This window comes from Bipolaris victoriae (genome assembly GCF_000527765.1).
Source record: "Bipolaris victoriae FI3 unplaced genomic scaffold scaffold_53, whole genome shotgun sequence".
Lineage (NCBI taxonomy): Eukaryota > Fungi > Ascomycota > Dothideomycetes > Pleosporales > Pleosporaceae > Bipolaris > Bipolaris victoriae.
The window spans coordinates 69,325-84,527 of NW_014575339.1; the positions used below are offsets into that span (position 1 = coordinate 69,325).

Below are 15,203 nucleotides of genomic sequence, written 5' to 3' on the forward strand. Positions count from 1 at the left end.
CCCCCCCCCCCATGCCATGCACCTCGTGAGTTTCACTCTCCTCCTCTGGTCTGCCCGCTTTCCCCGAAGAAAAAAAATAAAAAATAAAAGGACCGGTGAGGGCTGGAACGGGCCCCCCTGACGTCCACATTGCGTAGCCGTAGTGCCACAACTATGCCAAAACCATACCACTCGCCGCCCATGCTGTGGCCGGATGGACTCTTCCGCCGTCCTCTGCCCTGCTTTGTTTCAACTCGCCTGCCGCTGTGAAATCGACGCCTCAACGCGGGTGCTTGGGTTGGGGTCCGCCTTGCAGCGGCAGTTGACACGCTTCTGCTGGGACACGGCAACCCGTGTGTCTTCAAGATATGGCGCCTGTCGCTGCCATCCGTTTCCCTGGGTCGCCCCTTGTACACTGTGCCGCATCCTACATACACACACACACGCATTTGCAATCCTCATCCATCGTGCTGCCGGCGTGCATGCAGGACATGTCCACCCACAGCCTTCTTTCGCTTCTGTCAAAACCCTTCTTGTTTCAAATGCACCTTGTGTATGTGATTGCGCCATACCAGGGCCTTACCCAGCAACCAAGCGTTTCGAGGCCATCAACATTCTGTACACCTACGTATGTAGAGTGCCATGGTGGCTGCCATCGGCCGAGGTAATTGGTCCATGCTCCTTGTTCGATAACGCTGAGATAACATTGCAAACTCGCCTATGTCAAAGAACAAAGGAAAAAAAATAAACGTGATACCGAAGGCGGAAGATGGTTCACACGGGCGGTATTAGTGGGGCGTTGTATACCAGATATCCTGAGGAAAAGAAAAAGTGGACGCCCTGGCTGTGGATTCTTGCCTATTTTGATTGGGACCCCCACACACAACATGCATAATTTGCTGATGCTGATTCTGAAGAGAGCACTTTTCAGAGTCTTTTGAGAGTTGGTGCAAATACTGGGCTATGGAATCGAGAGACTCCTACTACTTCTTCTCCATTTTCCATGCGTGATGTTCTTGCAAAAAATAAGCACTGGGTACGCGCGTATGATGTAGCTACAGTGCCCGGAGCTTTCTAGAAGCACCACCATAAACAAGAAGCTTCTAACGCTATTTCCACATCTCGCAACCCCAACAGCCATATAATCACTCTGTAACTATTTGATTCTGTACTTCTCAATGCCATTCATGCAACCATCAAAACTTCTAGCTCAAATTCTACGCGTGCAGCGACAACCAATTTTCTATCCATCAAGCGCTCCTCGCATAAACGCAAAAACCTCACTCACAACTCCATTCACCTCTCACCTCCACCTCGAATCCCAGCACCACACCCGCAACATGTCTTCATCTGCCCCTCCACCCCCACCACCATCCGAACAAGCAAAACCCACAAACACCCAAGACACCTCCCCACAAAACCAAGACCAAGCATCCACCTCAGCAGCCCCCCTGCCCCTCCCCTCACCCTCCACAAACGACAACACGACCCAACTCAACGTCGACGGCCAAGCAGTCAAACTCGACCACTTGGGACCGCTCGTGGTGAATAAAGATGGCACTCTATCGCGCATTGCGAATTGGGAGTCCATGGCCGAGATTGAGAGGCAGAACACACTGAGGATTTTGGTCAAGAGGAATCAGGTTAGGTTAGGGGCGTTGAGGGGGGAGGGGGGTGAGGGGGGTCAAGAAGGGGGGAAGTGAGGGTGAGAGGAAGAGGAATGCAGGGGGATTATGAGGGTTGGAAATTGGGGGTGTTAATGTGTGGGATGAGGGTGAGGTTGTGGAATCGAGGGAAGGGGGATGAGATGGAATTTTGAGGAAATGGGGTTAGGACAATAAGGTAGATTTGGGGGTTTCCAAGCGATGATGATTTTGAATTGGAATTTCAAGTCGATAAGTCGGGATTAGAATTTCATGTTAGCAAGTCAAAGCTAATGTGTTCAAGCCAATAAATTAAGTTAATGAGATCAAGTTATGGCTCCATGTCAGCAAGTGAAGCCAATATGTTTAAGCAAATGAATAAAGTCAACGGATCCCAGTCATGATTTCATGTCAGCAAAGTCAAGCTAACACATTCAAGTCGTAACGAGTACGTCGTTATCATTCTTCTCCACACACCCCATCTATTTACAAGTGTGTTTTCTCTTCTCCCCTTTCTCACACCAACCCCATCTATGGCTTCTGGGTGCTGGTGTGCGTGTTGCGCTCATGGTATGACCACTGGCCTTCTGGCGCTTGCTCCTCAAGAGGCTCCCATCTATGTATCGTTAGACCATACTCCTTTCTGAAAAAAATACAATCAACAAAAAAACAAACTTACACCTTTGCTTGGATCATAACATCAACAAGCTTGTGCTCGCCCTCGGCAACTTCGATAACCTCTTCAATCAGACCTGCGCCCATTCTGCTCTCAAGATCCGAGATGCTATAAAAACGTCAGCTTCCCGTCTTGGTATTCCACCTCGCCATCCATGACATACGCTTCAACAGTGTACTGAGGCTCGGGCTCAAACTTGATCTTGCTAAAGGCGCGCTCGGGCGTGTAGTTGACGTCGCCCTTCATCTTCTTGGCGTGGGGCAGGCGCTCCTCGGATGAGCGAATGCCCTCGGGGAAAGTCTGTACTGCTTCGCCATCCCACTCTGCGACCTTGTCTCTCTCGTCAACAGAAGGTTGCGGGGGGAGAACCACAGTCTGTCCGTTGGCTGTGTTGATGACTTGGAAGTTGTCCGGGTCATCGCTAATCTGCAGCTTGATTCTTTCCTGCCATGCGTCCCATCCTGCGGGCTTGGACTGCTCGACAATAGCAAGGCGGTGCTTGGTCAGGGCCTCGGTAGACTGGCGGTATACGGACGACTCGGGGAGCTGCTTGAGCTTGTCGAGAGTGGCGTTGTAGTGGTAGAGCAGGGTGGAGCGCGGCGCCGGGTGGGTGAAGAGTCCTGTGAGGCCGGTTGGCGCGCCGGGCTCGAGGAATTGGCCGGGCTTGACGCTGGCGAGGAGGCGGAATGCGGCCCTCATGTTTGCGGGGAGAGGATTGGAGGCGGGGTCGTGGCGCAATGGATAGCTTGCGTGCGCGGTGCTGATGCCGTCAGGACGAAGATGCAACTTGCCAAGCAATGTGGAGCCGGGGCGGAGAGACAGCCGTCCCATGTAAGCGTTCAGGGACAATATACTTTTAGCAACACAGTTCCCTCTTGGTGTCACCACACAACCTCACAATCGAACTTTAGGGGCCACGGGGATAAATACGTACGCTTGTTACAGCGTTTACAGCGCCCGTGAACGGCCATACTGAGGAGCCGTTCCTCTTCTGCGCATCCCGCACGCCGCCACCAGCGCCACCATGCGCTCCATACTCTACGCCCTACTGTCGCTGGCGACGGTAGCCTCCACTCTCGCTGCAGACGCACCAAGCGCCAATGATGTCGGCAAAGATGACGCCTGGGATGAAAAGGGCGCAGAGACCACCTTCAATGGCGAGAAGGTCCCGCCCATGATCGAGTTGACACCAACCACAATAGAGACGGAGACCAAGAAGGGCAACTGGTAAGTCGAGACAGACACTTGGTTCAGTCATTGATTTCACTGACACTGCCAAGGATAGTCGAGTACTTCTCGCCCTATTGCGGCCACTGCATGCACTTCAAGCCCATCTACCAGACCGCGTACGAGTTCTACTATACTTCGAAACCCTTTCTGTCCTCGGACGATACCGACAGCGATTCTCTAAACACTTTTACACGATACTATGACTTCAAGTTTGCCAAGGTCGATTGCGTCGCCTACGCTGATCTCTGCAAGGACCGCAAGGTTGAAAGTTACCCGACTCTGATGTTCATCCAGGACGGCGAGGTAAAGCAGAAACTTCGAGGCTCCAAGGAATTGAAGGACTTTAGCGATTGGGTAGAGGAACTTTTGGAATCCATTCGGCCTGGTACCCGCAAGGAGGGTGGTCCTAAGCTACCAAAGGTTGGCGCTACCTCTGTAGAGACTGGCCCTGATCCCAAAGAGGCTGGCGATGGCGACAAGAAAGAGAAGGAAAAGGAAAAGGTCGAGGACAAGAAACCAGCAGCTGCCAGTGCGAAGCCCAGCGCAAGCGCAGCACTCAAAGCAACTCCTACAAAGGAGACCAAGCCATCTCCCGCACCCGCCAAACCAGCCTCGACTGCGAATCCCTCTGGTACCGTCACAATCCTTACCGCAGACAACTTTGAGAAGCATGTCATCAGTACACTGGAACCTTGGTTTATCAAGTTCTATGCACCGTGGTGTCACCACTGTCAGGCTCTTGCGCCAACCTGGGCGAATCTTGCGCGCCAAATGAAGGGAAAGCTCAACATTGGAGAAGTCAACTGTGATGCCGAAAAGAAGCTGTGCAAGGAGGCACATGTCAAAGGCTACCCAACTATGCTCTTCTTCCGCGGCGGCGAGCGTGTCGAGTACCACGGCCTCCGTGGGTTGGGCGACTTGCTTGACTATGCTGAAAAGGCGGCAGCTATTGGTGCTGGTGTGCCAGACGTAACCGCCGAAGAGTTTAAGAAAATGGAAGAAAAGGAGGAGGTCATTTTCGTTTACTTTTACGATCACGCGACCACTTCCGAGGACTTTAAGGCGCTAGAACGACTTCCTCTTAGCTTGGTTGGTCATGCTAAGCTTGTCAAGACAAGTGACAAGGCCATGTTTGATCGGTTCAAGATTTCTACCTGGCCGCGGTTGATGGTGGCAAGAGATGGAAACCCGACGTACTACCCGCCACGGACGCCATTTGAGATGCGCGATGTCAAGAAGGTCCTTAGCTGGATGAAGACGGTCTGGTTGCCAATCGTCCCAGAGATGACTGCCCTCAATGCCCGCGATATCATGGATGGCAAGATTGTCGTTCTGGGTATACTAAACCGAGACCGTTCTGACGAATTCATTCTTGCCAAGCGTGAGCTGAAGAGCGCCGCGTTGGAGTGGATTGACAAGCAGGAAACAGCCTTTCAACTCTCCCGACAAGAGCTCCGTGATGCCAAGCAGCTCCGCATCGAAGAGGCAGAGGACAAGAATGACGAGCGTGCTCTCCAAAACGCAAAGAACATCCGTATCAACATGGATAAGATTGATCGTGTCCAGGTTGGCTTCGCGTGGGTTGATGGTATTTTCTGGGAGCGCTGGATCAAGACTACGTACGGTGTTGACATCAAAGACGGCGAGAGTGTCATCATCAATGACGAGGATGTAAGCTATCTGTCCAACTATCACTTCAAATCACACTTACTAACTCAATACAGAATCGCCGCTACTGGGACAGCACCATTTCCGGCGAGCCAATCCGCCTTTCCCGTGCCGCTATCTTGGAAACGATCAAAATGGTCACCGCCAACCCTCCCAAGATTGCTCCCAAGTCTTCAACTGGCCGTTTCATGAGCACTTACATATCTGTTCGCCACTTCATCGGCAACCATCCATTCATCTCATTGGGCATGTTTGTTGGTTTCTTCACGGCAATTATGCTGTTTGGCAAGTCGAGGCGACGAAGGCAGTTCGGTACCACGGGATCGTACTTTCAATTGGGCGAAAAGGACGGGCTATTGGGCGGTCTTGGTAATGGCAATTTTGGGGGCGCAAAGCATGATTAAGCTCCTGGGTAATGGCGTGCTTAGGAGGCTTCTTTGGCGTTCTTGGCGATACGGTATGTGTATTATACCTTTGGTTTGCATGGGGGTTTCAAAGTGTGGATGTATGCGGTGCGTGGTGTCAATATGAGCATCTGAATCTGATGATGTGTCGTTGGTCCTCAATTGCAATATCTATACGTCTTCAGTTTTGGTTATGAATATATCTTGGTTTATCAACGTACAACTCGCAAGGCTGTATTATATATGAATATGTCGCCATATCCCGTGTCAATTGCGACTTCCCCTCTATGTGTAACCGAACGCCTCTCACGCGCCCACGCGTTCCCGTCCTCGTTGCCCCGCCCACGCCAACCTTTTACGTCACCTACTGTAAACACCTTGGAAAGCCACAACCTACCCTCTTTCTTTGGCACCCCACGCTGTCCACGCTGTCCTTATCGCTCAGAATATAATCCCGTCCCCCTCTCCCGCCCAACCTGGCTCTACGACGCTTCCGCCTCAATCTACTACCACGCACTCGCAACCCCGCGCGCAGCCCCGCAGCAACAATGTCTTCAATCACACTCTCAGACCTCGAATTCATAGACCGCGAAACCCTCGCTTCAACTTTTACTCCCTCCACCTCTGAAGCCACAGGTGCACAGCCTAAACGCAGTCTCCCGGCCTCCACAGCTATCATCGACGTGCGCGACAGCGACCACATCGGCGGCCACATCCGAGGTTCCACATGGGTCCCCTCCAGCGATCTCGACTTCAAGCTACCCGAACTCCTACGCACACTACAAGACAAGGAGACTGTAGTTTTCCACTGTGCGTTGAGTCAGCAACGGGGTCCTAGTGCTGCGTTGAGGTATCTAAGGGAGAAGGAGAGAGTGGAGGGAAGTGGGGGAGTGGAGTCGAAGGGCGAAGTCAAGGAGGAAGGGGAGGGAGTGGAGAAGGCGGAGGAAGGGAAGGAAGGGGGGAAGAAGCAGAAAGTGGTGGTGCTTAAGGGGGGTTTTACGGAGTGGCAGGAGAAATATGGCATGGATGAGGAGTTGACGGAGGGGTATAAGAAGGATGTTTGGGAGTTTGGGTCGTGAGAATCACTTATATACATAACACGATATATATTATTCAAGTCAAGTCAAGTCAAACATCAAAAAGAACAAAAGAACAATGCTTTATACATTCGTAATAAGTAGCTGTTTTTTTTTAAAAAAAGGAGACTTAACAGCTCTGACCCGCTTGATCCTTAACCAAGCCCTCAAAATTCTTCCTCTCATGCTCCATAATCGCCTCAACCTTCTTCGCACTCGCACTCCCCTTGTCAAACCTATACCCCAACCACTCCCTCACCAGCCTCCTCGCCAACTCAATCCCCACAACGCGCTCGCCCATACACAGCACCTGCGCATCATTACTCAGGATCGCTCTCTCCACGGAGAAACTATCGTGCGCAGTGACGGCGCGGATCCCGGGGACTTTGTTCGCGGAGATGGCGACGCCAAGGCCGGTGCCGCAGATGAGCAGCGCGCGGTCTGCTTTTCCTTCAGCGACGAGTTGGGCGGCGGAGACGGCGACGTGTGGGTAGGCGGTTTTGTCGGACGAGGAAGGCACGCCGACGTCTGTGACGCTGGCGACGCGAGAGTCGGATTCGAGGTCTTTGATTAGTGTGTTTTTGTAGCCGACGCCTGCGTCGTCGCAGCCTACGACTATGCGGAGGGGGGTTTGGTCTGCCATTTTTTTTCTTCGAGGTTGGGATATGAGTGTGTTTTAGAGTTCAGAAGTGTCGTATTTCTTTTCTAGAGAGCGTCGCTTGGATTTGCTGACAATGTTTAGGTTGCTGGGTTCGTCGTGGTCGGAAGAGAGGTCGTCTTCTTCGTTGTTGCGTGTGACTCGTCCTTTTGATCGTGTTGTACCGGAGCTGGTGGTCGAGTATGTTATTTCGCCTTCTTTTGATACGACTTTTTTCCCGTCGAGGACGTTTTCAACGGCTCGATTTACGGTTTTTTCAAAGGGCTTCGTTACGAAACTTAGATCGGTATGGCCGTGGGTAGGTCCTTTTGTCTCAAGAACTTTGATGCGCTCGTCGCTGGGTTTGCTGTGGTCTTCGACTCTTTGATAGACGTGGTCGGCGTCTGTGTCGAGATTGAGGGAGAACAGAGCGCGTTTGGGTGGTGCCATCTTTTTTCTTCTTCGCGGGCGGCTCGGGATGCGGGTTTTTATATAAGATGCGGGCTAGATGCAACGATGGGGTCTTGTCTTCTCTCCGGTTGAATGAGGGGTTAAACACACGCCACGGGGGTTCCGTGGGTGATGCAACAGCCCAGTATGCGTGGAGGTGGGGACGGAAGTTCCGATTTGGGTATTCCGGCGGGGCGTTTCGCCGCGAGAAACGTCTGGTTTCTCGGCTGAGTGCCACCGAGAGCTGGGGTTAGATCTGGAGTTATTCCGAGGGTATTATGGTAGAAGCTTGATAGTAGTATCATGAGTTCCACTGTTCTATCAGAGAACATATACGACCATCACCTCAAGGCTGTTCACTAAGATCCAAGGACATAATCATAACAAGTTCAAGACTGCGTTCATTTTTTTACATACCCTTATTTCTCCATCTCCTCACTTCTCCCTCCCAAACAAGTCCTTCTCGACCATCTGTCTGCAGATTGGGTGATAAAAGTCCTTGTTCTTCTCGAACGTCTTGACCGCCAGATCGCGATTGGCTTCATTCAGCAGCCTGAACATGGGCCTCACAAACTTCATGCGACCAATTTGACCCAACAGCTCAGCCGATGGCTGATACGATTCCTCTACCTTGGCCATGAGCCCGATGCTCAAGTATCGCGATGATACCTCGATGTTTTGAGTAGTCTTGTAGCCGTAAGTTGCACCGAGCAAGTGGACGTTCTCAGCTGAGAATTTGCTTGCGAAGGATTGGAGACGCTCGAGGAAGACGACGGATTGGTTGGATACCCATCCTTCAATATCTGACACCTTGGGCTTAAAGTCGCCCGAAGACGAGACCAGCGCCTCCCACTTGTCCGCCAACTCATAGCAGCTCTTGACCATAGTCTGGTCAAAGTCCGGCTTGACTGGGTAGCCAGGCGCGTAGAACAGCTTGTCCCAGTCAAAGCTATCCAACTTTGCCTTGGACTCTGCATCCTTCTCGAAGAAGTTTATCAGACAGCTCTTGAAGTCGTAGCTGTCTACACTCTTGAACTTGAACGTATCAAAATAGTGGGGAATGAACGAATCCCACTTGTCCTTTCCGAGCAGCAGCTCAAACTGGTACAGGGCATGAAACCCCTTTTCGTATGGAATAGAGGAGAATGCATCATCCGGATCTTGACCCTTGAGGTCCAGGACCAGCTTGGTGTAGGGGTGGTCTTTTCCATAATTCTCAATGCTTTGCTCAAGCGCTTTCCAGCCAATGATAGCAGAGAAATGGCGGTGTGCCTCTCCGTGAAGGGCAGCAGCGATTCTGCGTTCCAAGTACGTAGTCCAGCCTTCGTTCAACCAAAAGTGCTCCCAGCTGGCGGCACTAACGAGGTTTCCGGACCAAGAGTGCGACAATTCGTGGGCAATGACATCAACATTCTGCTTGTCCCCCGAGATGATGGAGGGTGTGGCGTAGGTCCAGACGGGGTTTTCCATACCTCCGTATGGGAAGGACGGGGGCAGAATGAGTACGTTGTATTGTCCCCACTGGTAAGCAGGCGAAACAATGGACTCGAGCGCCTTCATGAAAGGCTCGATTTCTCCGTCGAGCTCGTCCTTGCACTTGAGAAGCTCTTCAGGGCCAGTCCAGACGGTGCTGCGCGGACCGATGCTGGCGGATGCCAAATCACCACTTGCAACAGCAAAAAGATAGACAGTCATTGGAACCTTCTGCTCAAACGTATACTTCATAGTGCCACTCTCGCCATCCTTCTTGGGTGCCTGGTAGTCAGTCGCGCCCGTTGGCAGACCCGAAGCAAGGACTGGCAGTGGCGAACGAAGGGCAAAGCTAAAGGTGGATTTGACGTCTGGAGTATCCTGGCAAGGAAACACTGATCGTGCGTGAATTGCCTGGCATTGTGAAAACATGTACGGGTGCTTCTTGTTTGATGTTTGAGCGGGCGTCATCCACTGCAGTGCCGTGCATTTGTCAGTAGTGGCAACCTTGATCTCAATATCAACCGTTTTGCCCTTTGGCACCTGAGACGGGAGAGTGATGGAGAGCGGGCTACCATATGGCTCTACACGGTCGCCAACGTTGAATTTGACGCTCTTGCCTTCAACCTCCACGACGGAGATGTCCAGGTAGCTTGTTTCGTTAGTAATGCGTTTGGCTAAATTGCTATTTCCCTTGCTCAGACATACCTCGCATCTAGTACAACCTCTTTCACATCCTCATCTGTCAAACACTCCAACGTAAGCACCACACTACCGAAGAGCCTCTTGCGCTCAAAATCAATGTCAAAATCCACGCTCGTATGCCTTGTCACAAAATTGTGATAATTGGACAAGGTGTTGGGGTCCCGCGGTGTGCGAATTTCAACACGCGGGTCTGAGCTAGATCCTGTTGCCATGGCTGCGGCGGCGAGGTGCTGTGTCGTTGCGAAGCGTGCTCTTTGGGTTTGCGATATCTGACGTGTGTTGGAGGTGGGATGAGGCTGTCGTTGTTCGGTGGCTGGGCACAACAACAGTGGCAGAGACAATGTGCGAGTGAGGGCGGGACGACCAGCTGATAGAGTCAGGTATCGAGCAAGTCGGGGTGGAGTAACTTCATATGCCGATCGATGCCGCAGGGCAACAAGCGACCTGCCTAATGCACTTTTGACCAACATCTAGGATACCCACGTTTGCAGACTGATATTAGTGCTAGACGCCAGAAGCCGAGCACCAAATTGTGCACGTGCAAGTGTGTTTAGCGCATCTTGATCCTGTCCCGCTATGGGTTCGGTGGAGGTGCACGGTGTTCGGCAATCCGACCAAACCCGTCTTTATATTGAATTCTACACAGATGTACTTTTTACGCCTATGCTTTTACAGCCGATCCAACCTGACTTGAAGGTAACGATAAGTACAGGAATGACGAGACGCTGTACAGAAACAATGCATTGCAAATACGCAGGACCACACCGGAATCCGCACTAAGCTATAAAACCATGCATGCAGCTATAAACTCCAACCCCAACTCCGAAGCTGCTTGATTGCCGCTTAGTCTTTCTTGTTTCCTTCGCTCTTTCGTGCCCTTTCTCTGAGCACGAGATTGATATCTGGTCTGGCAGATTGATACTGCTGAGCAGACCTTGACGCTGAGCGCTCATCGGTCGAAGCGAGCGTCTCTTCGGCTCGTGACCTGCCCCTGTTGCGTTCTTCGTCTCCAATTTCGAAAGCATCATCTTGCAATTCTATGAGGTCACCCAAATCGCCGCCGACAGCTCCAATTACGGGTACAGCAGACCGTTTGCCCTGTCCGGGGGTGCCTGGTTCATTCAGAAGCTTTTGCGCTTGTGTACCGACCTTCCTCACCCAACCCTCTATTGCACCACCTAATTCCTGGAAGTCAAGACCAGGACCGCCAAGTGGCGTAACAGCTCCGGAACCACCGTATTGACTCGGTGTTCCTGCACCCGCATCTAGTAAACTTGGCGCCCATGGTGTAAAGTATTCTTGGCCGGGTGGTGGCGCCACATTCGGTAGATACTGAGCAAACTTCTTGTTCAGACCATCTTGCGCAGGCCCTGGGCTTCGTACATTTCTGCCCAATGTGCCTACACCACCGGGGCCTTGCAGAGCCCAGGCTTTGCCTGACGTACTTCTTTGTCGACTGTGCGCTGAGGTCGAGGAAAGATTACTTGATGCACGCGGCCTCACGGGTTGAGAAGGAGAGCTCGTGATGGGATTTGTCGACGTGGACGAGCGAGGGACATCGACAGATGGTCGAGGCGTAGAGGCGTCTGAGTAAGCAAGAGACTTTCGCCGGGCTGGCGGAAAGAAACCCAACGCTCTACGTGGCATCCGGGCAATCTCTGTTGGTTGTCTCTCGTTAGGTAGTAGTACCCAAGAGTCATGCTTCCATGGCGGTTCTGGATCAGAAGAAGAGGTAGTAGTAGAAGTGTCCTGGTTCTTTTGTTTTGGTGAACTCCAACCATTGGGGAGTCCCTGCGTGTTCGCAGCCGAATCCTTGCTATTTGAGCTATCGGCATATTCCCCTAGCAGGAGGTCTTCTGTAGGAAGCGCATCTGGCCCTTGTACTGGTCGTCCCTTGACGCCACAAGCATCTACTGGTAGCACAACTTGCTTCTTGATCTGTATGCTGTCGTTTGGCCACATGCGATTCGCTTTGCGTAGTACCGCCTGCTCACAATTGTATTTAATGCTTAGCCCTGCCAGGGTGTCCTGTGGTCGGACATGGTGGATGTATACGAGTGCGTCTTGATCGTCATTCTCAGCGGCAGCCACGGAAGTACTTAGGTCCTCGTCTGAGTTTCTGCGCTTTATGCGGCCCACAGAGTCTGGCGCTAAATGTTCGTTGGCAGTCAAGAGGTCCTTGCGCTTCAATGCCCTGACCATAGCCTCCCTCTCCTCATGTGTTCCGGCTCCCACATGCGAACCGGCGCCTGCGGGGCCCCAGTGCTTCGGTGGAGGTGCGCTCGTCGATGTGCGGCGTCCGTGACCGGATTTTCTCTTGCGGGTACCCTCTGAGGTGTCGCTAGCCATGACGGTGGCTGCGATACCCTGGATAGCCGACCATGAGTTCCCCAGAAGCCCCGACAATGCTAGTGAGGGCGATTTCAGAGGCTGTGCGCTCGGAGAGCGCTGAAAGGAGGATAAAGGAGTGGAAGTTATGTTGAGACGAGAAGATGAGGCGGTTCCCGTACGTGAAAGCGAACCGGGAGAGGCATTCCGCGAGGGTAGTCTCGAGGTACTCCTACTCGGGCCACTGTCGCTCCCGTCGGTCGCGTAAATGTCATCTTCGACCGATATCAGCCTCTTGGTTCTTGGCCGCAGGGTCGAGCCGCTCTGGGAGGTGGATAGTGAAGAGCCATTGGAGGGGTTCATGGCATGCGGACGCCAGGCGGAGTGGGTAAGGGTGGTGCTGCATAGGCCAAATGATTGGAGTGATCGGGAAGCCGCATGACATGAGGGTTATGGGAACATTGCGCGGGTGTCGAGAGCAAGAGCTGGGTGTGTTGTGAGTATGTGTGTGGGCGGATGCCGGGGTGTCGTGAGTCTCGAATAGCTGGGGAAAGGAAGCGCTACGTAACGTAACCGGAGTTGGACCCCTTCAATCAAGCACGGCCCTGCACTGTGCCGCCCAACCGCCAGAACCTGCGATGCCAAGTCACTAGGAGAAGACGTGCAATGCGCCCAAATGAAGTTGATACGTAAGTAATTGCGGCTTACTAGGGCCCTCGTACCTCTAGGTCACTATGCACCGCCGCGTGACGATAAGGACAGATAACGATCGGCTTGGTACCAAGCCATATTCGGGCCATTTGAGTTGCGAACCTTCACTGTGCACTTGCTTTAAGGTAAAGAATCGAGAATTGACATGTTAAATCACTCATTGCTAGTGCTTATATGTATTCATCTCTACAGCAAAGTCATTGCCATCTGATGGCTTTGGATCATCTGACCGCTTGGAAAGCAAACGCCACACACTACTAATACACCCTGCACCGAACATACAAAAGCGTTTCATCAATCATCATACTGCAAAGAACACCGAAAAAGGCAGACCATCACTTAGTGGACGTGTAAGTGTGCTGGTCATCGGAAAGGACTGGAGCTGGTTGTCGGATCCACATCTTCAAACTCCAGCTCAAAGGCATCAACCTCCTCAAACTTTTTTCTTATCGCAGCCAGCTTCTCAGAATGCTCAATCGCAGATACCTCTGTCGTCTCTGCTTCGTTCTGGGCCCCAGTCTCATTCTCCTTGTCCGAAGAAATCCTACGACTGTAAGTCCTACTGGACTTTTGTGCGGCTTTTGATGCTTTCGCCTGTCCAGCCTTCTTCCCGCGCGCTGTCTTCTTTGTTGCCTTTGGTGATGCCAGCTTTCCAGCGCCTTGCCGCTGGCGGATCCTTCGCTCGGGCATCTGCAACTCGTCTTGGTCTGAGTCGGCTTGTTCAGCATCTTCCGAGGATTCGATATCAAACTCGTCACGATCACGTAAACGATTGCGCCGACGAGGCAGCAGATCTTTGAGCTGTGCGGTTGAAATACTTTGGTCTGCCTTCTTTTTGGACGCCCGTTTAGCTTTTGCGGGCGTTTCGGTCTCTTCGCCTTCGGACTCATCATCTATCACTGGTGTTTTGGCTCGCTGTCCTCTACGACGTGGTCGGGCATGTGTCGGTGATGGCGGGGGCCTGGATATTTCTCGTAATGGACTGCTTGACATGGGAGATGCCAATGTGTCACTCATGGGCTCTTGGTTCTCCTGGGTTTGCTCAACGACTTGTCTACGTGGTGTTGCGATTTCTGGTAAGCTGGGAGATTGAGATCTTTCCGGCTCCGTGTCACTTGCAGACTGTGGACTGGCTGGGGGTGACGATTGTGGTACCTGGACTACTGGCGACAGTTTCCGCTTTCTGCCACGGGAACCAGAGCTAGAAACGTGAGTGCCACTATCATTCCGTGCCTCTTGTTCAGGCGCATGCCTTCGCACATTGAGGGGCGTTGATTCGGCGTGTGGGAGGAAGTCGTCAAAGTCGAGATTGTCAGTATCGTCCAGACTATCATCGTCGTTATCCTCGACGTCTGTCGTCTGTTGTACCATGCGCAGTAAGCTTGGCTGTCGGGCTCTCCGCTTGAAGTTGGTCAAAGCTAGGATTGATCTCTCATGTGCAGGTGTCGCGCCGACTTTGACAGCGGATGGTGGGCGTGTGCCGTGAGCTGGAGAGTTTGAGCCGAGTGATGAGAAAGTCAGATCGCCAAAGCCGCTGTCCTCTTCTGCATGTGGACTTTCAGCCTGGATGTCTCGTTGCGCAGGTGCAGTGACAGCAGGCGATGATTTCCCTGTAGACTTCCTAGCGCTACTCCTGCTTGTTCGGGCTCGCTTGGAAGCGCTGGACCCTGGTGTGCGATTCTTGCTTGATGATTCTAGGACTTGTTGTTGTTCTTCTTCTTCCGCTGGCAACGCGCCAGTCATTGTGAGCTCAGCTTCGTCATGAACCTCTGGTGTCTTCTCTCCCGGCATTTTTCTCCGTGATCGCGTTGATCTGGTCCTGGTAACAAGACCATCGCTATCCTCGCTGAGGTTGTTGACTGGTTCACTAATTTTCTTGGTTGGTGTTGGGATGGATTCCGCTTGCTGCTTGACCGCGGGGGCGGCCTTTGGCTTGCTCGGCTTCGCGACACGCGACGCGACTTTTGCTCTAGGTGGACGAGGCATTGTCGCAAGCGATCAGTATGACTTTCTGGTGGCAATGATTATCTGGCGCAGCCGAGAGAGGGTGTGGGAGGTCAGCTCAGAATGGGCGGCGACCGTGCGATAGCGATGGTGACGAGGGCGCGTCAAGGTCGTGACGCACTGAATTCACCATCTAGCGTGGAGCTAGACGCGCCGAAGGGTTGGGTCACGTGTACGCAACCTGTAGTAGAACTTTGTCAGGTTGAGAAGCAGGTTGACTCA

At 52.5% G+C, this 15,203-nt stretch overlaps 8 protein-coding genes across 8 annotated transcripts; 3 read left to right on the top strand and 5 right to left on the bottom strand.

The window, feature by feature from the left end:
* Nucleotides 1-1,319: 1,319 nt before the first annotated feature.
* On the top strand, nt 1,320-1,682 carry COCVIDRAFT_101897 (hypothetical protein; the record flags this gene model as incomplete). The annotated part of the gene is made up of 1 exon (XM_014700118.1): nt 1,320-1,682. The coding sequence occupies one exon, from the start codon at nt 1,320-1,322 to the stop codon at nt 1,680-1,682; it is 363 nt and encodes a 120-aa protein (XP_014555604.1).
* A 471-nt stretch (nt 1,683-2,153) lies between these two features.
* Nucleotides 2,154-2,997, bottom strand: COCVIDRAFT_38647 (hypothetical protein; the record flags this gene model as incomplete). Its single annotated transcript, XM_014700119.1, has 3 exons — nt 2,154-2,238; nt 2,302-2,406; nt 2,462-2,997. The coding sequence occupies 3 exons, from the start codon at nt 2,995-2,997 to the stop codon at nt 2,154-2,156; spliced, it is 726 nt and encodes a 241-aa protein (XP_014555605.1).
* Nucleotides 2,998-3,322: 325 nt separating this feature from the next.
* On the top strand, nt 3,323-5,600 carry COCVIDRAFT_101930 (hypothetical protein; the record flags this gene model as incomplete). Its single annotated transcript, XM_014700120.1, has 3 exons — nt 3,323-3,525; nt 3,579-5,199; nt 5,253-5,600. 3 exons carry the CDS (start codon nt 3,323-3,325, stop codon nt 5,598-5,600), a joined length of 2,172 nt encoding a protein of 723 aa, XP_014555606.1.
* A 548-nt stretch (nt 5,601-6,148) lies between these two features.
* COCVIDRAFT_101931 (hypothetical protein) lies at nt 6,149-6,679 on the top strand (the record flags this gene model as incomplete). Its single annotated transcript, XM_014700121.1, has 2 exons — nt 6,149-6,508; nt 6,545-6,679. 2 exons carry the CDS (start codon nt 6,149-6,151, stop codon nt 6,677-6,679), a joined length of 495 nt encoding a protein of 164 aa, XP_014555607.1.
* Nucleotides 6,680-6,806: 127 nt separating this feature from the next.
* Nucleotides 6,807-7,763, bottom strand: COCVIDRAFT_16858 (hypothetical protein; the record flags this gene model as incomplete). The annotated part of the gene is made up of 2 exons (XM_014700087.1): nt 6,807-7,312; nt 7,499-7,763. The coding sequence occupies 2 exons, from the start codon at nt 7,761-7,763 to the stop codon at nt 6,807-6,809; spliced, it is 771 nt and encodes a 256-aa protein (XP_014555573.1).
* Nucleotides 7,764-8,198: 435 nt separating this feature from the next.
* COCVIDRAFT_101860 (hypothetical protein) lies at nt 8,199-10,150 on the bottom strand (the record flags this gene model as incomplete). Its single annotated transcript, XM_014700122.1, has 2 exons — nt 8,199-9,885; nt 9,942-10,150. 2 exons carry the CDS (start codon nt 10,148-10,150, stop codon nt 8,199-8,201), a joined length of 1,896 nt encoding a protein of 631 aa, XP_014555608.1.
* A 631-nt stretch (nt 10,151-10,781) lies between these two features.
* COCVIDRAFT_101948 (carbohydrate-binding module family 50 protein) lies at nt 10,782-12,629 on the bottom strand (the record flags this gene model as incomplete). Its single annotated transcript, XM_014700123.1, has 1 exon — nt 10,782-12,629. One exon carries the CDS (start codon nt 12,627-12,629, stop codon nt 10,782-10,784), a length of 1,848 nt encoding a protein of 615 aa, XP_014555609.1.
* A 711-nt stretch (nt 12,630-13,340) lies between these two features.
* COCVIDRAFT_38653 (hypothetical protein) lies at nt 13,341-14,963 on the bottom strand (the record flags this gene model as incomplete). Its single annotated transcript, XM_014700124.1, has 1 exon — nt 13,341-14,963. The coding sequence occupies one exon, from the start codon at nt 14,961-14,963 to the stop codon at nt 13,341-13,343; it is 1,623 nt and encodes a 540-aa protein (XP_014555610.1).
* Nucleotides 14,964-15,203: the final 240 nt, after the last annotated feature.